Source organism: Ambystoma mexicanum, chromosome 1p (genome assembly GCF_040938575.1).
Source record: "Ambystoma mexicanum isolate Mex_15411 chromosome 1p, UKY_AmexF1_1, whole genome shotgun sequence".
In the NCBI taxonomy this organism is placed as follows: Eukaryota; Metazoa; Chordata; class Amphibia; order Caudata; family Ambystomatidae; genus Ambystoma; species Ambystoma mexicanum.
Window position 1 is genome coordinate 226683558 of NC_090921.1, and position 23948 is coordinate 226707505.

General features: G+C 44.1%; 1 protein-coding gene across 1 annotated transcript in view; it reads left to right on the forward strand.

Annotated features, from left to right (window-relative positions):
• Window positions 1–14551, forward strand: part of LOC138568218 (NXPE family member 3-like) — a 122172-nt gene extending 107621 nt beyond the window's left edge. The window contains exons 4-5 of the mRNA XM_069646429.1: window positions 11660–11862; window positions 14019–14551. Coding sequence (XP_069502530.1) covers window positions 11660–11862; window positions 14019–14551 — 736 coding nt within the window. The remainder of the gene's footprint in view (window positions 1–11659; window positions 11863–14018) is intronic.
• The last annotated feature ends 9397 nt before the right edge of the window (window positions 14552–23948 follow it).

Sequence of the window (23948 nt, forward strand, 5' to 3'; positions counted from 1 at the left end):
CCCACTAAGAACGGCTGGTCAGACCAGCCGCTCCTGCTGGGACTCACTAAGGGACCTCACAATAGGGCGGTAGGAGCTTAACGGCACAGCCATCCTTAACGGTGCCGTTAAGCCCCTACCGCCCAACTCGGAATGACCCCCATAATCTTTGTTGCCATACGTACCTAGGAAAGAGATCTCTTCATTTCTGTCTCTTGCCAGTCCTGAGTCCATACCATTTTTCTGACATAGCAGGGGTTGGTTGTCAGAGTCTCTTTGAAGTACCAAGGTCCACTGGAATCTGTAAACATGTGCAAGTTTAGGCTGGTGATGACATTCTACAGCCTAATCCAGTTCCCCTACATCAACGCTTTGCCTGAATCCGCATGCCAGGTTTGAAGCACCTACTGTGAAACATTTAAATAAAGGGTGCTTCACTGTGATGGAGCCCTTATTCTATATCTTGTTATGGTGAGTCGTCAGTATATCAGTCACAATTATCAGAGTTCCGATATCTCACCTGTAAATAGGGCACCCTGGATGAAATGCTGTGCTGAAATCCTATATGGAGCTGATCTCTGGGGGTGGGATATTTAAAAGGATTGAACAGTAGAAGTGGGTGATTTGCTGACAAATAGGCAATTTCATGTTATTGCTGTAATTTCTGATTATTAGCCCGACACGTTGATTTTAGTTTAAACTTGAATCCTAAGATGCTTGCAGAGGTTTTATGTATTAGGCGTGCTGGTTCCGCACTTCTATGTCTGAGGCATCGGATGGCATTCCTCTAGAATATATGCCTAATCACGAGTTGGGCGGTATCCGGGCGGTAATACTGCCCACTTTAATTGCGTTAGCGCCACCCGGTCCAGCTCTATTCGCGCCGGATCATGGGTTGGGCGTCAACAGTAAATCCGTATTCCCCATTGGGTCCATTGAACCCGATGGGGCATTTTCAGCGCAAATACCACACTCTAATACGGCTGGCGGTTATTGTGCCAAAAACAGGGCGCTAAATGCGATCTTCACCTCCTGAAAAGAGCTGGAAGTGGCACAGCCCATTTAGCGCCCCAACTCATGATCAGGCCAGCCCTTAAATGCGGCAGTATTAGCGTTACCGCCGCATTTAAGAGCTAACACCCAAGTCGTGTTGAGGCCCAATGTATTGCCCTGGAACTAGCGAATAAATTAATGTATCCATTGGATGTGACTGTTATGTCTGGACCACCATAGCAAAAGAGAGGGTCCAATGTGGATGTTACTTGAAATATCAATGAAGAATTATAGTGGATGCATTATTACACCCAACAGTTTGGGTACATTTGAAACAAGTTTTGACAAAGCCAACAGTTTTGGATTTTCAATAGGAGTTATTTTGGCCACATAAGATAGACATCAAAAGAGGGTCTTTTCTCCTACTGACTCGGCTGAACCCTCACCAGTCCCGTGTGGTGTCTCGCAAGGCTCTTGCATGTCCCCAACGCTCTATAATGTATTTACGAAGCCCCTTTTCGATATCCTTGACTATCTGGGTGTCACGTATACTAATTATGCAGATGACACCCAGATACTCATTCCTATCTCTGGCGACTATGAAACTGATAGCAAAACCCTCAATGAAATATATGCAGTAATACAAGTGTGGATGGCACACAATGGACTTTGTCTCAATGACGAAAAAACGGAGTTGATTATCCTTGGTACTCACGCTAAACTAAAAAAACTAAATATTGCTTTTGCATTGTTCACTATTGATGGTAACCCCATCCCTGTCTCTAATAATACTAAAACCCTTGGTATCTACCTCAATGCCACATTATCCTTCACAAAACAAACCAAGGCAGTAGCGTCTTCAGCCGCCTACACATGTAAACTTTTTACCGCATGTAGGCCGTTTATCTCCACTCCCAACTGCATTACTCTTGCTAGGACATTAGTCTTGTCCAAAGTAGATTATTGTAATGCCCTCTACTTAGGCACTAGCCGCAAAAATATTCACAAACTACAAGTAACTCAAAATAACGCCATTAGGGCAGCCCTCAACATCCCTAAGAAGTCGCATATCTCTGAGACTAGACGTAATCTGCATTGGCTCCCTATAGAGCACAGAATATCCCTCAAAGCTCTTGCCCTTACCCACAAAGCCAGGGCTAACCTCGCACCATCCTACATCTCTAACCAACTTACCCCACACACATCTACAAGACCACTTAGAACAGCTCAAGTTAACACTATGTCTATACCAAGATTCAAACTCCATAACTCGGGAGGAGTTAGTTTCCCTGTACAAGCCTCAAAGCTATGGAACACCAAACGTTGGCTTCATGACCTGGACACATTGACAGCTGATCTTAGAGCTTAGATTTACTGCCTACCCAGTGTACATATTGTAAATAATATTACTATCTGTCTCACCTTCGGCCCACTGCCTTAATTGCAACATGTATGCTCGTACCTGTAATACCAATGTATGAATTTATTTGTAACCGCAACTATTGTAACTGTTGCCTACTGCTTGCTAATATAACTGCACACTTATGTAACATGATCGAAAAACGTATGCGCCTGTATGCCCCTGGGCCGGGTTGCGCGTTATAAATAAACCAAATACAAATACAAATACAAATCAGGACGCCTTGCTGAGGGACCAAAATATTTTCAATGTGAAAAGGCAGACCTATTGACTTTCCCAATGTTTGCTCTGATATGTAGTGTGAGGCTTCCCACAAGGTTGTACGTGGTCCATCAGTTAGCACTTAGGTACGTCATACCATATCCTTAGATGATGAACTAAAGGTCTATCACGCATCCCTGGTGCAACTAGTGCCATTTGTCAAAGTGAACCTTCAAAGGATGGGGTGGGTGATAAGTGCTTGATGGTCTGCAGTTTTATGCAGTTGCTCAATATTAAGGTGGCCTTGATGTTGAAGTAACATACTAGCCTATCAATAAAGCCATGCTGTGTGCTTAGTGGATATCCCATGTGCATTCTCTTTTGTCGACCTCTGGGTCAGTTTCGGTTCTATCTCACCATTTACCGCTGTGTGTCTTTACCTCTGGCAGGGATGTTACAGATCAGGCTGTGCCGGGGCACATCACAGTCCATGTGCTTGCTGAGAGCAACAGCCTCTGTAAGTGGCCAATTGTCAAACCTCAGAAAGATTATGCAATCTGTCTACATCTCTCTATAAGTTTCTTCTCACCCTCCATCTTTCTGTAATCGCATCCATTTACATTTACTTGTATCTCCCACTCGTCTTTCTCTCTGGTTCTTTCAATGCACTCTGTTTTAGGAGAAGTTGGTTGTAATGTATAATGGATTATACTGTACTTCACTTGAAGTGTTACTTGCATTCATTGCAGTGAGCGGATATAGAGTCATGCAAAAATGTTGCTATGCATTAATACTTATGAGCGGATCTCACAAAATGTCCCATAACATACACAGTCCTTCATTTATCTTTGAATTATGGGATGGGAACTCGACAGACAAAAACACACCTACCAGATGAAATTAAAACTCAGTTATTGACAAAGTCAATCGTATTGGTGTTTGTATAGGTATTGGATAGGCAGTCACCAGCCACTGCCATGAGATGGCCAAGTACTCACACCACTTTCCAGTTGCTGTCATCACATGGCCAGGTTGATAGCTTTACGCAGACCAAATCCCACATATTGTCAATACATGGCAGAGAGTTAATCAAACCTTAGAGATTTATTAGGGATCTCAGAAGTACATAGATTGCAGCAGGGGCATAAGAAACCGAGAAATTCATGGGACTGTCCTTAGCGTGTGGTTGGGTGGTGCTGATGAGTACAGAGCACGTACTGCAGAAGTGAAGGTGATCCCCGCTTCTCCTTCGTGTGTGGTAGAGTGGTGATGAGTGTGGAGCATGTGCTGCAATTGTAAATGTGATCCTCAACTCTAGTGTGTGGCAGGGTGGTGCTCATTGCTCATAAGTATAATATATGTGCTCCACTAGTTAGGGTTATCTTGGCATGATGATGCTGAAGCTCTAGTGTGTGATAGGGTTGATCTTCACCTATCCCTAGTGTGTGGCAGGGTTGCTCTTCACCTATCCGTAGAGTGTGGTAGAGTTGCTCTTCATCTATCCTTAGTGTAACAGGGCTGCTCTTCACCTATCCGTAGAGTGTGGGAGGTTTACCCATCAGCTATCCGTTGTGTGGCAAGGGTGTTCCTCACCTATTCTCTGTGTTTTGCAGGGGTGATCTTCCTCTATCCTTAGTGTGTGGCAGGGTTGCTCTTTGCATATCCCTAGTGTGTGATAGGGTTGCTCTTCACCTATCCCTAGTGTGTGATAGGGTTGATCTTCACCTATCCCTAGTGTGTGATAGGGTTGCCCTTCGCATATCCCTAGTGTGTGATAGGGTTGCTCTTCACCTATCCCTAGTGTGTGATAGGGTTGCTCTTCACCTATCCCTAGTGTGTGGTAGAGTTGCTCTTCATTTATCCTTAGTGTAACAGGGCTGCTCTTCACCTATCCGAAGAGTGTGGCAGGATTACTCATCACCTATCCGTTGTGTGGCAAGGGTATTCATCACCTATTCTCTGTGTGTGGCAGGGTTGCTCTTCACCTATCCCTAGTGTGTGTTGCAGGGGGGATCTTCCTCTATCCTTAGTGTGTGGCAGGGTTGCTCTTCGCATATCCCTAGTGTGTGGTAGGGTTGCTCTTCACCTATCCCTAGTGTGTGATAGGGTTGCTCTTCACCTATCCCTAGTGTGTGATAGGGTTGCTCCTCACCTATCCCTAGTGTGTTATAGGGTTGCTCTTCACATATCCCTAGTGTGTGATAGGGTTGCTCTTCACCTTTCCCTAGTGTGTGATAGGGTTGCTCTTCACCTATCCCTAGTGTGTGGTAGAGTGGCTCTTCATCTATCCTTAGTGTAACAGGGCTGCTCTTCACCTATCCGAAGAGTGTGGCAGGATTACTCATCACCTATCCGTTGTGTGGCAAGAGTGTTCTTCACCTATTCTCTGTGTGTGGCAGGGTTGCTCTTCACCTATCCCTAGTGTGTGTTGCAGGGGTGATCTTCATCTATCCTTAGTGTGTGGCAGGGTTGCTCTTCGCATATCCCTAGTGTGTGATGGGGTTGCTCTTCACCTATCCCTAGTGTGTGGCAGCGTTGCTCTTCACCTATCCCTAGTGTGTGGCAGGGTTGCTCTTCATCTATCCTTAGTCTGTGGCAAGGCTGCTCGTCACCTATCCATAGTGTGTGGCAGGCTGGTATAGAGAATGTGCTGCTTCACTCAAGCTATTCTGCAGACAAATTCCAGGTACACCCTTCCTTCCCAAATTAAACCATATGGCTGCATAGACTGCCTATACCAGAAGTATGTGGCCATTAGTACAGATACGGAAAGGTGTCAGCACAGGTCAGTGCATGGATTGAATCATTTCTATCAGGACGGCAGCAGCAGGTTAAATCGGGAGGTTGGGCGTCTGATCCTCTGGTCCAGACTTGTGGAGTCCCACAGGGGTCTTCTTTATCTCCCCTATTAACATGTACCTCTGTTCTTTGATGGATATCTTGAGGAAACACATAGGTAACGTAGAAGAGTCATTCCTCAGAGTTCAGGGCTGTTTGGATGAGGTCAGCAGTTGGATCTCGTCTAATTGTTTGCAATGCCAATAAAACTGAGGTGGCGTTGTTGGGCCCTAAACACCTCTTGAATCTGGCAATCACCCTCAGTTCCCACATTTCTCAGGAATGCATCTGCCTTTTGCTGCCAAAATTAAAAATCTGGGCTGCATCTGGCAGGAAAATCTGAGTAGTGAGGCTCAGGTGAGTTCTAAGGTGCTGTCCATCTCTTACATTTGTCTTCTGCATCAGGTTTTGCTCTATGTGCCATCAGATACGCAGGCAGCAGTGGTCGGAGTACTGGTTAACTTCCAATTAGACTATTGTAACAGCCTACTTGCAAGTATTCCAGGTAAACAATGTCAGCGGCTACAAATGGCACACAATGTTGCATTGAGACCTGTAATTGGGGATAGAAGTCTGCTCATATTTCCTGATCCTGTTGATCCCTGCAATGGCTATCTGTGAGGGACAGAATCGGCTTCAAAGTTCTCTGTCTCATATTTAATTATTTAAACAACTTGGCTCCAGCTTATCTGGCAGACAAAATCCACAGATATTGCCCAACTCGATCGTTCAGGTCTAAAGACAAAGTTCTACTGAGAATTCAATCGTCTTCTTGTGTTTCAGTGGTGACGGGAGATTTCCGTCTACGAACCCCTAATAAACAAAAGACTGTCTTTGGAAATTCAGGCAGCTAAATCGTTGTGTCTTTTGCGTAAAGCGCTAAAGACCCACTTATTTTAATAAACCCAGTTGTGAGTTGGATGTCTTCGACAACTCTAGATGCTGGTTGTTGCCCGTTGTGTATTTTAGTTTTCCTTTTGTCTTGATGACTATTTGATGTTCCATCTGTGCACAAATTCGATTATTTTAGTCAGGTGTGCGGTATAAATACCACAAAATCATTATACAAGGCAAGAGCAGCCACAAGGAGATGTGTGGTTCCTAGAGAACCATCAATAGATGAATCAGTCCTATACAGCAATGGCTGCATCATTATTGAAGAGATGAGATAGAAAGCATCACATGACTTTTCCTTAATAGTGATACAAGAACTAGACAGGAAGAGCCTGGAAGGGGCTCCAGTACTGATGCAAGTCCCCTGATAACAGGGGCCTCATCCATAAACAGGTCCAGCGACAAGGTAGGGAGGGGACCCATCTCCAATACACACACAAGACCCACACAGGAGGACCCCATGATTGCTACACATACAAAACCTAGACAGCTATTAATACTAGAACTAGTGAGAAAGGATCCTGCCATTAATCCCAATAGAAGAAGTATGTAGGAATGGTTTATCATTAATCCACATTCAAGACCTAGGCAGTTATGTATAATTTTAGTGGAACTAAAGACAAAGAATTCCGCCATTAACCTAAATACAGGGTCGGGGGTGGGGGGGGGAGGTTAGCGAGGGGCCTGCGATTATGCAGACACTAGACCTAAAGCCTTAAGGGGACCCGTCATCATGAAAGAGTCAAGACGGCAAGCAGCATTGATCACATCATTAATACAGAAACACTGCCTATACAGAATGGGTCCTGACATGAATACATATATTTGACTACCAGACCTCCAGATTAACAGGAGCCCTCACAATTATAGATACCAAACCTCCCTCCCGCAAAATGGACCCCATCATCAGGATGCCCCAAACCCAGACAGGAAGTTGCATGACATCAGTACAATACACAATCTGGACAGGAAGGACCTTGCCATTAAAGCACATACAAATCCAAGACAAGAATAGCCCTATCGTTAATACAGATACAAACCACAGACAGGAAGGAACCTTGTCCTGAGTACACATGCAAGATGCAGAGCTGAAAGCTCCAGAAAGAGAGGGGAATTATCATTATAGATACACAACCCGGACAGGAAGAAACCCATCCCCAGTACAGATGCAAGCCCTCGGGCAGGTAGTGTATCGAGTCAAGAAAGCACTTTTCAGTTTTACAGAAAGAAGACACCGAGCAGTAAGGTAAGAAGTGCTCCATCCTTAAGAATGATTTTTGACCCAGACAAAAAGGGGCCTGTTATTAATACAGATATAAAACTCAGCCAGTGTGAGCTCCGTCATTAATACCGAATAAAGACCTCTGAAATGGACTGGTCATCAAACAAATAGAAGACCCTGCCCCTCCATCAATAAACACACAAGACCCAGACTGGAAATGGTCCCATGATTAATACATGAAACCCACACTCATTCAGTGTATGGACAAGTGTGTAACCTATGCATCATGTAAGGTCAATGTTGCCTACACAGAAAAACCTGGTGGCTAGTCCACCTCTCTAATGTATCTTGAGAAACCAATCACTGACTGCAGTACTAATCAAAGATGATAGAACAATATTTATTACATTCATCTTGTGTTAAAAAACAATTCTTGTGTATCATTTTCACTGTTCATGTTCACTCATGCTACACTCACTCATACTTCATTTTACTCCTCATTGTATATAAAACTACACCAAAATCAATATACTGGACACATTGTTATAAATGGAATGTTTTAAGGTGGAAACAGATATGGGACAGGGAAATTGCTCTTGTCCCATTTCTGTTAGCACTTTAACACATTTCATTTATAATAATGTGTCCAGTATATTGTTTTTGGTGAAAATGAAGTATGAGTGAGTGTAGCATGAGTAGGAATGAATAGTGGAAATGATATACAAGAATTGGTTTTCAACACAACATGATTGTGATAATTATGTTTCTATCATTTTTGATTAGTACTGCAGTCAGTGATTGGTTTCTGAAGAAACATTAGAGAAGTGGACTATCCACTAGGGTTTTCTGGATGAGTGTGGGTTTCATATACAATTATCCCTGCCAGTGTATGGCAATAAAGGGACACCCTGAGTAGGTTTTATACCCATGATTAATACAAACACGAGTCCCAAATAGGAAGGGCACCCATTACCAGTACAAGGTCACGTAATCCATGAATTGGCCACTGCCATTAATATAGATACTGTACAAAGCATGCACAGTGAGGGGGCCCCACTTGTTTCAGATAGCAGGCCCAGACTGGAAGTGGCCCAAACATAAATGCAGCCAAAAATACCACGGTGCCGGCGACAAAGGAATCTTGCACGTGGGACCTCAGTGGAATCCACAAAGATTAATAGGATGGTTGCAAGTGAGATGTTAGTGAGTTGTTAGTAAAATCTACAAGGTGTAAAAGGAATGTTGATGGGGCGACCTCAGAGAAGTGTAGAGGGCTGATGAGGAGGGGGTTAGTGCAGCCTCGCTGAAGTCTAAGCGATTAAAGAAGATGGTTGTGAGGGAGACCTCAGAGAAGTGTAGAGGGCTGATGAGGAGGGGGTTAGTGCAGCCTCACTGAGGTCTAAGAGATTAAAGAAGATGGTTGTGAGGGAGACCTCAGAGAAGTGTAGAGGCATGATGAGGAGGGAGTTAGTGCAGCCTCGCTGAGGTCTAAGGGATTAAAGAAGATGGTTGTGAGGGAGACCTCAGAGAAGTGTAGAGGGCTGATGAGGAGGGGGTTAGTGCAGCCTCGCTGAGGTCTAAGAGATTAAAGAAGATGGTTGTGAAATTTAATTGACGTTCTCAAGGGCACAACTGGTGGTTTGTGTGTGAGGGTGCCTCCCAGTGAGCAAGATTCACTTTTAATGAGTGTGACAAAGGGTGAGGGGTTGTTACATGTGCCAAAGAGACCAACGATTGTAATTGTGATGCTGGAAATGCATCAGAGGGACAGGGCCTCTGTATCCTTGTCCTTTACTGCGTTTTATTGTGTGTTCTGTCGTGTTTTCCACGCAGGAATTCATGTGGGACTCCTGACGGTGCAGCTCTCTCTTTTGGTTTGGTGAACAGACCCATGGGATACCCGTATGGCACCCATGGGTAGGGGTACAACCCTGTTTCCCTAGTGTATGTTTTTGGGCACCTGTGTGTGACCCACAGAGCAGGGTACGGGCTGGTGGCAGCTACGTGCTGAATTGACTGGTGCCATGAGCGTCCTCCATTTTGGGATGCCCAGGCCCTGTCACTGGAATCGGCAGATTTCTGATGGAGACAAAATGGCCCCCATGGCCTCTTGCCTTCCATTGCCTGGTACCTTGATCTTCCAGAAGCCCCGGGAAGCCCTGCCTCTGTCCCTTCCCCCTGACTGGCTGTTGGGTGGAAGTTCCATAGATGGTAGTGTGGGGAAGTGCTGACCAGACTGGCTGGAGCCTTCCCAACGACCGTATGTTGTGGGTACGCCTGTCAGTGGGACCTGGGGGAATGGAGTGTGTGACGAATATGCATTCTATGTTGTGGGTGTCTAGTATCTGGTGGTTGACACAATGACTGAGGCAGCCTTGCCCGAAACCGGTATGAATGCAGTATGGAGTGTTGAATGGCTCGGTACTTGTCCCAATACACATAACTTGTTGTGAGTGTCTGGAGAGAAGTGAATGGCCTGAATGCACCGTGTGCCTGATTGGCTGCCTGCCTGCCTGAATGCCCTTAGTCATGATTGGATGCTTGAGTATCACCCAGCGGAATGAATGAGAGATCAACAGTATATCTGCGGACCTCTCACTGCTAGGAATCGTGTTCAGAAACTGAAGTCCACTATGATGAGTAACTGGAGTGAAGCTTGACCTTGAAGCCTTGCTGGACGAGAAGAATTGCTGTTGCTCTCCTTCACAATCTGAAAGCTGCTGTGCCTCCAAGGACTGACCCAGAGAGGACCTGGTAAGACGCCCTCTTCCCGAGCTACGAGGGACCATCGTACACCAGCAGATCTTTGCCAAAGCTCCCTGGTAGACAGACCTTCGACAGGCTGCCGCCCCAATACAGGGACTGCTGCGGAACTCCAAAGAGAAGCATCCAGACTGTTGTCCGCCACTGTCGACAACCGCCATCGCCGACTGGAGCCGCCATGCTCCTGTTTTGCCTAAGAACTTCCATGATCCAAGGACCCTCTCGTCCGCATCGTCGCCGCTGTATCCTGACCGTCGATGGGCCGAGTAGCATCCACCGGTGGGTTTCCCGCCACCCAAAGACCACAGAGGCGCCGATGACTCGACGCCCTTGCTGGGCCACAGTTCTTCAAACTCTTTGCGGTCCAGAACTATCGACACCGAGGTGCCCCGTAGGCCTCTTTCTTGCAGGACGTTTATGCTTCCCCGTCAACGAGCCCCGCTAGGAACAACGCAGCCACTTCAACCTCTTAGCTCGACCTGTTCTCCGTCGGACGTTCGACGACCCGTGACTCCTGCCTTAAAGGGAGGGTACTCAAGAAGGGCCGTCGATTCCCTGACGAGGAGCGCTACAACGCCAAGGTACTTTGGGGTTGCAGAACTATTGGAAAGTCTAGTGGGAACAGTATATGGACTGGGCTTGTGATATATCTTTGCTTATTGCTTAACAGATTTCCCAGGTGGGGAGATCTCCACACAGAACTGCGTCTAACGGTAGTGACCCGCATTCTGCCAATTGTTCAACCATCTTGCTTTCCTTCCTCTCTCTACTGTTGGTTTCCTCTTTATTTTGATCTGTGTGTCATTCTCACCGTATGCACTTTAATGAGATCTGATAACGTTAGTGGTACCACTTTAGAGCTCTATATATTTACCATTGTTGATTTTCAGAGTACGAAGTGAGTTATCGTGATATTGTATATACCTTTCAATATTAATTATATAAAGACTGTGTTTTAACCGATACAGTGTGTGGACATTCCTTTGTGGGTGCTTAGGGACTACTCTGTACTTAAGAACCAGCCCGCATCTCCTTCTGAGAAGCTAGGCCTTGATTGCTCGACCATGATACCAATTATAGAGAATCTTGGCTGGGGTCCTCTGTGCCTCTCCTCTACCATGCAGAGAGCGGAAGTACAGGCACCCCCCACCGGCGTCTTCACAGTAATACACTCCGTCCTTCCTTCAATAAGTCAATTATGTTCTCACTGGTTCCTCTTCCTTTCCTGGTAGACAACGGTCAAAAAGGGGTATGTTCCACAGAGTTTGTGGAACATGTGTGCATATATGTGTTTCCGCCATTTTCACTTGCATCTTTTTGTTTGTTAAAAATCTTCTAGATAAGAGGAGCACATCATCCTGTTCCCTGGGACTGGCTGTCCCACAGCCAACAGGGTTCTACTATAATGACGTCTGGACGTCCCTGACATGCTCGCACAAGATGTTCGCCTCTTCCGCCACGGCAAGCGCCTGCCTGAAGGGGAAGATCGTCTACATGTTCGGTGACTCCACGCTGAGGCAGTGGTGGGAGTATCTCCTTGAACTCATTCCCTGTAAGAGCACAGCCGCCTTCTGCTTTCACAGACTTGTGCGGTGACTATGTGTGATAGCATTGCTTGGTGGTCTGATTCAGAGCTGGGATCTGTGCTTCTAGGCATCCATTGACCAATCACATTGGTCTTTGCCAGCCGTGTGTGTCCTTCCCGCTCCCCTTCCTACTTCCCCCCCTCCTCCCATTAATGCCTCTCTCTCTTCCTTCCCCCAGAGCTGGAATGTTTTTCAAAATTAGTCGCAATATCTTTTTCCATAACTTGTATTCATTCAGCCGATGCATGCAACAAATTAAATCACAAAGGAGACTCAGCAGCCTCTGGCACTTTTCAGGAGTAGCAAGTTGAAGGGATGCCTGGAGAGGGCTTGTGTGCGCTATGCAAAGAATTGAGTTGTGGCGTACTTAACCTCCAAAAACCTGAGACACTTAACGCTGAAAGCAGTGCAGGCTCTTGTGTAGCAGCACTATCTGCAGAGAGGTAGGATTCAGCAGCTTATTCATGTCAGGACACTAACAGTGTTAGGTATTACTATCCATTGGTTATCACACATTTTCCACCAAGCAGTAAAACAGTTCTGCAATGTCCTTGTCTTGATTGTGGCATGAGTGGGAGGTATTGCTACCTATTGGTTATCGCACATTTTCCACCAAGCAGTAACACAGTTCTGCAACTTCCTTGTCTTGATTGTGGCATGGGTGGGAGGTATTGCTACCTATTGGTTATCGCGCATTTTCCACCAAGCAGTAGCACATTTCTGCAATGTCCTTGTCTTGATTGTGGCATGAGTGGGAGGTATTACTACCTATTGGTTATCGCACATTTTCCACCAAGCAGTAAAACTGTTCTGCAATGTCCTTGTCTTGATTGTGGCATGAGTGGGAGGTATTACTACCTATTGGTTATCACACATTTTCCACCAAGCAGTAAAACAGTTCTGCAACTTCCTTGTCTTGATTGTGGCATGGGTGGGAGGTATTGCTACCTATTGGTTATCTCGCATTTTCCACCAAGCAGTAGCACAGTTCTGCAATGTCCTTGTCTTGATTGTGGCATGAGTGGGAGGTATTACTACCTATTGGTTATCACACATTTTCCACCAAGCAGTAGCACAGTTCTGCAACGTCCTTGTCTTGATTGTGGCATGAGTGGGAGGTATTGCTACCTATTGGTTATCGCACATTTTCCACCAAGCAGTAGCACAGTTCTGCAACGTCCTTGTCTTGATTGTGGCATGAGTGGGAGGTATTGCTACCTATTGGTTATCGCACATTTTCCACCAAGCAGTAAAACAGTTCTGCAATGTCCTTGTCTTGATTGTGGCATGAGTGGGAGGTATTACTACCTATTGGTTATCGCACATTTTCCACCAAGCAGTAGCACATTTCTGCAATGTCCTTGTCTTGATTGTGGCATGAGTGGGAGGTATTGCTACCTATTGGTTATCGCACATTTTCCACCAAGCAGTAGCACAGTTCTGCAATGTCCTTGTCTTGATTGTGGCATGAGTGGGAGGTATTACTACCTATTGGTTATCGCACATTTTCCACCAAGCACTAATACTGTTTTGCAATGTCCTTGTCTTGCTTGCGGCATGAGTGGGAGAGCCATGATTGGGGTACATACAGGATGGTTTTGGTGCCACCCCAATATATAACAGGGGGGATGTTGCAGAGAAGCAATTCTTCCCCTATTCCACCCTAGTCACTAGATCACAAAAGAGACTAGGAAGATCCTTTTAATCTCATTGTTACTCAAGTCACTATGTATAACCTTCAGGATGAAAGAAGCGTTCCCTATTGGTGGGAAGAGCTGGCCCTGGAGCGCAGTAATGGGCCACCTATCTTATAGGGAAAATCACTGATTCAAAATGTGCAGAGGTTCCTCACTTTTGTGATATAGCAGTTTGTGTTCCCTCTCCAGGTGCTGAGCAATGACACTATCAGCATTACTGTGGATGGTGCAAACATCACTTAATGCAGAGATTATCTGGCTGTCAATTGATCATGTGACTGCATTGATGTTTGGGCCTCCACTACAGTGCCATTAGTTCCACCCTATCAGCTATTAAACCCCAGGGGGGGACCTGAGGTTTTTGAGGCATGCTAATCCTGTGGTGTCATAACATGTTTCACTGATATTCATTCTATATATTGCAGCTATCAAGCAGATTGATTTGCACGTGGTGCACAAGTCAGGTCCTTTACTAGCCGTCGACGCAGACAATGGTTTTATGATGCAGTGGCGTGGCCATGGCAACCCGCTGAGGACAGATAAAATGAGAAGAGTTAACCTTCACTACATGGCCAATGACATTGCTGGAATTGGCGATGGCCCCGACGTGGTCATTGCTTTCACCGCCTGGGCTCACTTTACCTGTTACCCGGTGGAGGTGTACATCCAACGGCTGAGGAACATCCGCGGGGCCATAAAGGAGCTCCTGGAGAGGAGCCCCCAAACCACTGTCATCATCAAAACTGCCAACACGGGAGCTCAATCTGTGTACGGAAGTGACTGGCTGTCTCTCCAGCTGGACCTAGTAATGAAGAAGATGTTTTCTGACCTCCCGGTGGCCATTGTGGACACTTGGGAAATGACGTCCTGCCACTATCTAGATTATCAAATTCATCCAGAGAAGGTAATTGTACAAAACGAGGTGGACATGTTCCTGTCCTTCATTTGCCCCAGCTGACCCCGAGAGTAGCAAAAGGCTGAGAAGGAGACAGAGGTATGAGGACAAATATATTTCATCCCTATACAAGAGAAGACCCCAGTTCCTGCATTAACCTTAAACCACATGTATAGGTTCCTCTAATACTATGGGCCTCATTACACGGAAGGTAAATCCCCCTTCCGCCATTGCCCTTCCCCATTCCCATTTCTGCCCCATAGGGCTCTATGGGAATGGGGAAGGCGCTAATTACGGCACCGCAATTTTGCAGTGCCGTAATTAGCTCCGAGGTCCCTTAGCGGGTTGGTTTTTAACGCCTGCAAAAAGCAGGCGTTAAAGCACCAACCCGCTAAGGGACCTCGTAGTAAGGCGGTAATGGTTAACGGTCCCCGTTACCATTAACGGTGGCCGTTAACCATTACCGCCTTCCGTGTAATGAGGCCCTATCTCTTCTGAGTCTATGGCAGAGGTGGGAGAGTGAGGATAACAGTAGAGATGATAGCTGATAAAAATGCTAAACTTTTAAGCCTCCCCAATACAAAGAAACAGGCTATGCATTGGCACTCTCCAAATGCAGTGGACACATTCCCCGAATTCTAGCTATCCCTTCAGAGGCCAAGAGCCAGGAGGAGAAGTGGACAAAGGAAAGAAGAGGCGACCAGGGTGGAATATTTAAAATCTGAAGAGAAGACTAGAGCACTGCAAAATCGCTCTTGAAGAGGAGCTGTCAGCCCAACCTTATGTGCAAGAAAACAAGCTGCTTTATCCAACAGCTTAAGACCTATAATCTTCCGGATAGAGGAGAAGTGACTGAAGGTTAACTTGGGTGAATAAAAAAGGAATACAAAATGATCCTCAAACAAGACACAACTTGTAAAAGACTATACAAATGTTTGCATGCGGCCAATGAACAGAGGAAGAACATGGGTGTTTGCCTGAGAAGCATATTTATTGGCTACACAAAGAATGGCTATTTTTAGTGGTTTTCTTCCAGATATCATATTTTCATCTTTCTCCAAGGAGTGTTGGTCTGCCTCAGAAACAGACAGCTAAGAGATCTCCTCCATGACACCTTCCTCACAGGAAGAGACTTGCTTCTTTCTAATAGGCGTATCACTTACAGCTTTCATGGCATGCAATTCCAACTACCCCCTCAGCAGCACAATGGGCATTGCAAACAGAGATGTTAACTAGTTGGGAACAACCTTGTCATGGGAGGCTTTTGAACAATGCACCATCTCTTAAATGCCCAACTGGATGGGATCTGTCTACAAGTAACACCTTATGATGCTTTTCATTGGACCATTGGTAGAGCACGTGAGTTTTTGAGATCCCCAGACCTCCCCTGAAGATGTCATTCTTTGTTGCTATTTTATCATAAGGTCACCATATGCAGCATACATGCAGCATTTATTTCTCAGGCTAACTTATATCTTCCAGATGAAGCACTGGCAGGGATGTTGTTCTTTTCATGATGGGCAGCCATTGGGCATAACCACATCCCCTCTCCTCCGTTTATTTTTAGGTACAGAAAATAGCAAACGGACACCAGCCCTCAGACTCCTAAGGTCGGGCTGGCATTATGCTGGCCTACATTGCAAAGATTACATGTATTCTCTGATGATCCCCAAATGTCACGTGGCTGGTTTCCAGTGACAGTGAGACAATGAAAATACATGTGTTGACCAATCCCATTCAGATTAATTGCATATACATGTATTTCATGCATATTTGTTGTTGAGATAATCAATGATTTACTTAGGCCAGGTCTCTGATTGGCCTAAGCGTACCTATGATAAAGAGGATTGTTAACTGCATCGTAATCAACATTCTTACCCCCTGAGAACCTCAACAAAGTTGAGTTGCTTCAAACGTACGACACTCCGAGTCCAAGAAAGGCATTGTGAACTTGTCTCCTCTCCATTGAAGACCCTGCACTCACGGGCTTTTCAACAGAGAGTAGAAGTGAACATGATCTGTATGGGGAAAAATGCCTACGGTGGTTGGCCCATTCATCCCAGTGTAAGAGCTCTGCTAGTTCTGCGACAAATGTTTAAAGTCTGCCGCTAGATTCTTACAAAGAGACTTAGAATGCTGTCAGAAGATAGGACAGATGCATTGAAACACATTGAGGGTTTACAACAATATAATGCGGGAAAGTGATGTATTAAAGAGACATTTAATCGACTCAAGGATTTAAGTACTGTAGAGGAGGTGAACATGTGGTTGACATGCACATTAGGTTGGTTTTGTCACAAAATGCTTGCAAGGATTTCTTGGCCACTTACCACCAATATTTTAGTGGCAGGTTCTACTTTAAGGCTTTAGGGGAAAAGGAGGTGGACCCAGTGAGACTCCTGGCAAACCATTCCTATCGATATACTGTGGTTATTGGCCTAATGTAGAAAACCCGTGTTAGACCCACAGACTATCACCATGTAACTTTATGTCCCCAGTCGGAGGACCTGACATCATGGAAAGAGTTGTGCTTGTATGTTACATTTAGCAATCCCTGCATTAGATGTCCTGTAGGCTGTACTAGTGTTGTGGGATTGTGCAAAGTGAATTAAATGTCTGTTCGCGAAGCAGGTCCGTATCAAGGTCCGTACAGACAGGTGAGTGAATCTCCGTGAAAGGATCTGCTTAATCTATCCAGACACTAAACCTGAGAATGACTCGCTAGTTTAACAGAGTTCCTCCCTCTATGAATGTACGCACTCTCAATTGCCAAAGGAGACAATAGCTATTTTAATCTCTGAGATGAAGCGAAAGGATTGCTGATGCCAATAAAGAGTTCCCTTGGCTAATCCCTGCCAAGTGGTGGGTATATTGGCTCAAAGGTGTCCCTTTCATATTTGGTGGCATTTTTAAGCTTCTACTTATGATTTATTAAAATCCACAGGCATTATGTCACTTCCCTTGTCCAATGACTGAAGTGTATGTTATACGCATTCGAACTCTCAGACCTATGGGTGAATCCAGTTAGCGATGCCTAGCAGGATCATTGTAGATTTATCTGGAGATTTAGTCCATTTGCAAGCTATGTAGTTATTTGGTGGCACGGGTTCCATTCGTCAGTATAGTATTGTACATAAAATACCACTTTGGAATACGCCCAATAGCCTCTTGCACTGTTAGGTGGTCCATAAGTACAATGCAAACAGGTACTTGTCCTGCATGTGTTGTGATTATTGAAAATCCTAAACATTTTCAATTGTTTCGTCTCCGTTATAGAAAGCTAAGGAAACCATGGTTGGCAAAGTTACTTGGGTATTCGGATGGTTAAGAAACAATCACCCGTTAGCCCGTACATGAATATCCGTACAATGACATTTCTGAGAGCAGCTTGCAATATAAGATCCAGACTTTGGAAAGGCCATTTACACAATCAAATGTGTCCACATAGTATTTTTTTTTGTTTCGTTTTTTTACCATGCTTACTGTTTATTTCTGATTTATTTATTATTATTTTTTTTTCTATTTGGGTGTGTTAGTCTGTATATATTGTGTTAGGCTGAGACCATGAAATGTCATTTTTACAAACGATCTTCAATTATGAATATTTGATAGTTATGAATTTGATTTTTGCTTCACATGATTTATTTCATAATTGAGCTTGTTAGTTAAACAATGAAGGACTGAAATTAATGCATGAAGAGAAGTTTTGGAGATTATTAACTCTGTCTGTTTTATGTTTTTGTGGCAACTATACTGAGTTTAGGATACTTAGTATATTTTGATTAATTGATTGATTATATCCGGATGCCCACTTGTCTGTGAACGGCTAATTTAGTTAGCTCTGTCATCTTTAAATGTATATGTTCTGAATGTACACATTGTCAAGCTTGCTTCCATGTTGTGTAACTCAGGCTGCCAAGCTTTGTGAAGTATCATGCAGCCTGTATTTAAAATATCCTCGTATTAAAGTACTGTATATGTGTAAAATGTACAGTTGGAACACAAAGGCATGGTTGCAAAATTACCTTTAGAATTACCATGTGTCAAGGTGAATAAACAATATTAAGAGTGCTTCTTTTTCATATCATTGAGCTCTAATGTATCTGTGTAACTGGGATAATTTAAGCATTGGGGCCTCATTACATGGAAGGCTGTAAGGGTTAACGGTCACTGGTAATGGTACCGGTGACCGTTAACCCTTACCGCCTTACTACGAGGTCCCTTTGCGGGTTGGGGAATTTAACGCCTGCTTTTTGCAGGCGTTAAAAACCAACACGCTAAGGGACCTTGGTGCTAATTACGGCACCGCAAATTTGCGGTACCGTAATTAGCACCTTCCCCATTCCCATTATGCCCTATGGGGCAAAAATGGGAATGGGGAAGGGCAATGGTGGAAGGGGGAATTACCGCCCCGCCAACCTTGGAATAGGGCGGTAATTCCCCTTTCCACCAAGGTGGTGCCGGTATTTTACCGGCATGGACCAACGTGCTAATAGCACCTTGATCCACCGCCTACTGTGTAATGAGGCCCCATGTGTATGTAATGCGTGTTATATTGTCTCCCCATTCTGGAACACGACAGGAGGCTGTGACGGCCTCACGCCTTGCATGTCAAAGGAGACACAAGCCTTTTGAAGCTCTGAGATGGAAGTGAAAACGCTGCTCGTGCAGATTAGGGGTTCCATTGGCTAATCCCTGCCAATTGGTAGAGATATTAGATGAAAGAGCCCCCTTTCTTGGACCTATGATCATGGTCACTCCCAGTAACCTCTCATCTCAAGAAGACACAGGACAGAGAAATGTGATAATTTGACAGATGCAAGCCTTCCCGTACTATGAAGGTTTGGGGCGCTCTGAGATATGGTTGTTTTCCTCTTCGGAGCTGGATCCTGTATCTCTAGTGACTGTGTCACCTTTCATTGCAGAAACTCTACAGATGACTGAAAAGAAGAAATGAGTGGAAGGAAATGGTGTTCCCCTTGACCCTTAAATGTCAAAGGGGTGTCCTACTGCTAGGAGCATTTGGGCCATAAATCTTTTCCGAACTTGCAGGGATTCGATGGAATATTTGTCTTATCATTCAGCATACATAAATAAAAAAAACAGCATACTATAATTCAAAATATACAGTGTTGCAACAAGATGATTATGTATGATATTTGTATAAAAATCAACATTTGTTCCATGTAACACAGAAAAAACAACGGCCATTTAAACAAACAACAATTATGCCCATAGAACACCATTCTTATCACTTACATTCATCAACACAGTTGTATATTTAATTTATTCTATTTATTTATTTTAACTTTTGTAATGCGCCACTCACCCGTGGGTCTCATTACAATAATTATGTAATTATTTAAATAATTAAATAATGAGATATCCTTTAAATAAGTCATCTCCAAATTGAAAGTAACAATTAATGAAAAAACCTTTGGGGATATGTTCTCCTAATAACACTTGTTCAATACAAAGTAAATTATGTTTATTTCATATTCTATACATAGGGCATCATTACAAGTTTGGCTGTGTGGGGAAAAAGTGGAGGTAATTCCATTACCGCCACTTTTCTCACACCAATCTAGGAGTGGGCCTTTTGAACACTATAACCAAAACAGGCCCACCCTTAAAGAGTATGTACACGCTTTGTCCATAAAGCAAATGTATTATACAAATAGCTGGGGGGGGTGGGGTTAGATGACATCAAAGAGTCAAACTAACCTGTCTCCCTGAACCACACAAAGAATACACATTTGTATACAAGTTGCAACAGTTAAAACAGTCCCAAAGATTTTGTTACAGATTCAACCCCCACACATGATTGGTTAAACCTATACAATGTAACCATATTCCCTTCAAGTTGCCACACTTCTTATTAGATACATTCATCTAAGCACCATCCTCTTTAACTTATAATTGCATGTTTCATATTTACACTACACCCCTCTCTGGGACCTTTCCATATTTGGTCATAGCCTCATCTCCTAGTTGTATAGTTTACACAATTTACAAACAATTTCAATTATCACAGGTTCCATATGGTTAGAAACCAGTACCCCTTCTTGTGACGCGCACAGCTATTCTATGAAAATACCATTGATGTGAAGATGAGGAGGATAAACAAATTTCATTTTGATCTATTGTTGCTGGTTTTATGCCCAAACATGTTGGTGTCCAGCGCTACTAGGTCACTGAAATACTCCTGTGATTCAATAACTGACTCCTATATACTTACAGAGATTGCATCTCCCCTTCACAATGCACCTAGGCCATAAAAATGGCCTGTCTGAAACTGACCATCTGATATTCATCGCAGCTGCTGATGTCTTTCCCAACTTTGAAAAACTGGTTTCTCAATCACACAGAGTTCAATTGCCCAACCCAGGTTTTCAGCCAGCACAATTCCTAACTTATCAGAGAACTCTTCGGCAAAACAGATCTGTATATTCATGCTGCCCAAAACCTATTTCCCTAGAGACCCCCATGAATGTTCAGGACTACCGCATCCAGTCACACTGATTTTCCCATTGCAAATTTCCTACCTCGCATGCACATGTAGAGCTCCTTGCTGCCTGGTTGTTAAGCGCTATGTGTTCCGACACACCTATATTGCGTTTATATTGCTGCGCACATGCAATTTTAAAATGTATCAACTAAAAACACACACAACACTAAAATTAATGCATATCTCATTCCCATTAGCTGCACTGGATTCATGCTAAATTGCCACACTGTGGCAACATCCCTGTCATCCCAGCCACCAATATGGCACAGGCAATTGAAACTTCTCTTTACCAGTGAGACCCTTATCAACTACCCCAACATTCCCCCCTTTAGTTGATGCATTAACTAACAAACCATTTCCTGCTCATCAATCTCACCTTCTCGGGGGAATAAAACCATCTCTCACACTAGTCCCCTCGCACCCATGCTCCTCCGCTGGACAATCCCAATTCATCCTTCCACAAATTCTACCCATTGTTCTACATATTCTCCACAACCTGGTGGAGGACACAAGACTATTTGTGTATTAATTTCAGAATCATCCTGAGTACACATGTGAGATGGAATGGCAGTGGCCCTAGCCTTAGGCAGGACCATAGACATAGTTGACAGGAACAAAAGATAATTAAAAAAAGGCAAAAACCGGTATGAGAATGTTCATAGTTACGCTCCTCCATGAAGGCACCCAAACAAAAGAGAGTAAAAAAAAGAGTAATCAGCAATTCCTGTCTCCCTTTTCATGGCCCTCTTAAGGTTGTGCAATGCAGCAAACGTTCGGGCCAGAGTTCCATTATCCAAATCATTGGGAGGTTCGTATGGCAAACACGTTCTCCCAATCTTCTGCCAAACCCTGCCCTCCATAGCCATTAGGATATCGAGGATATGCCAATTCTGTAATGCTACAAGTCTCAAGTCCCGGCGTTCTTCCTTAATTGCACTAAATGCTGATTCAGAGGAGCTAATAAATAATAATAATTCATAGTGAACAATTTGTAACCATTCGAGTTCACTAAAGTCTGTACGCCAGGGACCAAAGGGAAGTAAAAAACATTTCTGTCTGGCTAAATAGTCAAAATTGTTCAGGAATGTTCATAAGAGCCTCAGTGGATGCTGATGAGATGTAGTTTGATCTTCTCGATCGTTTCAAGGAGACAGTTTCTACAAAAGTCTGAATTTCCATATCTGATGGCACAAGAGATGCAAGGGGCACAGAGATAACAGGGGCACAAATGTAGACTCAGATTTAGAATGTGTGAATGTCAGGTGGCTCTGGGGAACCACAAGGACTGGTACATGCAGGGTGGTGAGACTGCAAACGCCTCACCAGTCCGGAGGTAACTGCTTATAGGAGAAGGGTCCACAGTACCAGTACACATCAAGAAGTGCTGCCATACCTCCATCCAGATCAGCGATGCGATGTGAAGCGTGATGCTGCAGTTTCAAATCGTGCCTAGAGAGACTGTGCCATCGCCCTTAAAACACAGAGAAAAATGTGTAAGTAACTGGCTCTTAACAGGTTTCTCTGCCTCTTTGAGCCATGTTAAAAAGTTCACATACTTTTTCTATGCACTTCCAGATACTTGGATTATTTGTGCCACCCCTTCTTCAGGAGGTCTCACCAATCCTCCTGCTCTGCAGCTCTTCATCCCTGGCTCCCATTTATTGTTGACAATATTTAGTCCTTCAAGATTGAACTGTACTCTTTGCATGGAATGGACATTCTTCTGTTTTTCCCCATCTTATGGTAAACATTCTTCTTCGACAGGAAGGGTAAGAGGTGCTACAGATTGCCCCTGAAAGTACCCTTGGACCCTGCAGAAGGCTAGGTGCACTAGACACCATGCCTCCGCTACCTCTACTTTGTTGGAAATAAATAATCTAGGTACACCGCAAGCATGGGGGATAGAAGAGAAAATTTAACACGCCGTTGACGCTCTCCCCACCCTCTTCATATAACGATATCACAAATTATCTGATGCAAAGCCACATGCGTCATTTAATGTTTCTAAATTTACATCATCATCATTATTTACAAAATCTATGTGCTCTTAATCATTTTTCTGCCGTATCCATAGCACTTGCTAACTCAGACCCATTTACATTCCTACTACTGAGAACATATATGTCTTCTCCCGTTGCTTGCTGATGTGATGCTGTAACCTGTGTTAATGCTTTTAGTCAAGGCCCAGAGATATTCCCCAAACTCTTCTCTAAGAATCTCTGCTGACTTATGTGCGTTTGAACCTCTGCGTGTGGGTGAGAGTGGTGTATACAATCTACACCCCGTCACCACCTCATGAGGACTGAGGTGGTGATCTCTCCCTGGCTTAATTCATAAGTAAAATAGGGTCAATGAAGACAGTACAACCAACTTTTTCGAAATTCACTACATAATTTAGACAACTGCATTTTAAGCAAACCATTAAGCCTTTGCACAAGCTTTTGGCTTGTGGTGAAACACCGAGCACAACTTGTGCTCGATCCCCAGAAAGGATATAATCACGGCATAAAATGCATAAAAAAATGGGACCCATAATCTGATCTCAGGAACTTACATATTCCCCACCATGGAAATACCTCCTTCACCAGAAATGTAGCTGCCGATTTTGCATCAGGGTGTACACAGGGACCCACCTCAAGCCATCGGGAAAAAGGACATACAATTACAATCAAAAACCTGAAATTATTACACTTATGTATCATATCAACAAAGTCAATGTGCAGTTCTCTGAAAGGACCTGAAGGCCTGTGAATTACCCCCCTCACTGCTTTCATGGTGTTACTGGGAGGAATTCTTTACAAACTATACAATTCCCTACAAACCTACTAAAATGTCAAACCTACTAAAATGTTTGTGAATGTTTGGTATAAACTACTCCTCCTGGAGTTCTGTTGCTATTTGTTGTCAGAACATATGTGATGGGTAATATAGTTGCTCTAAAGCCACAAGAAG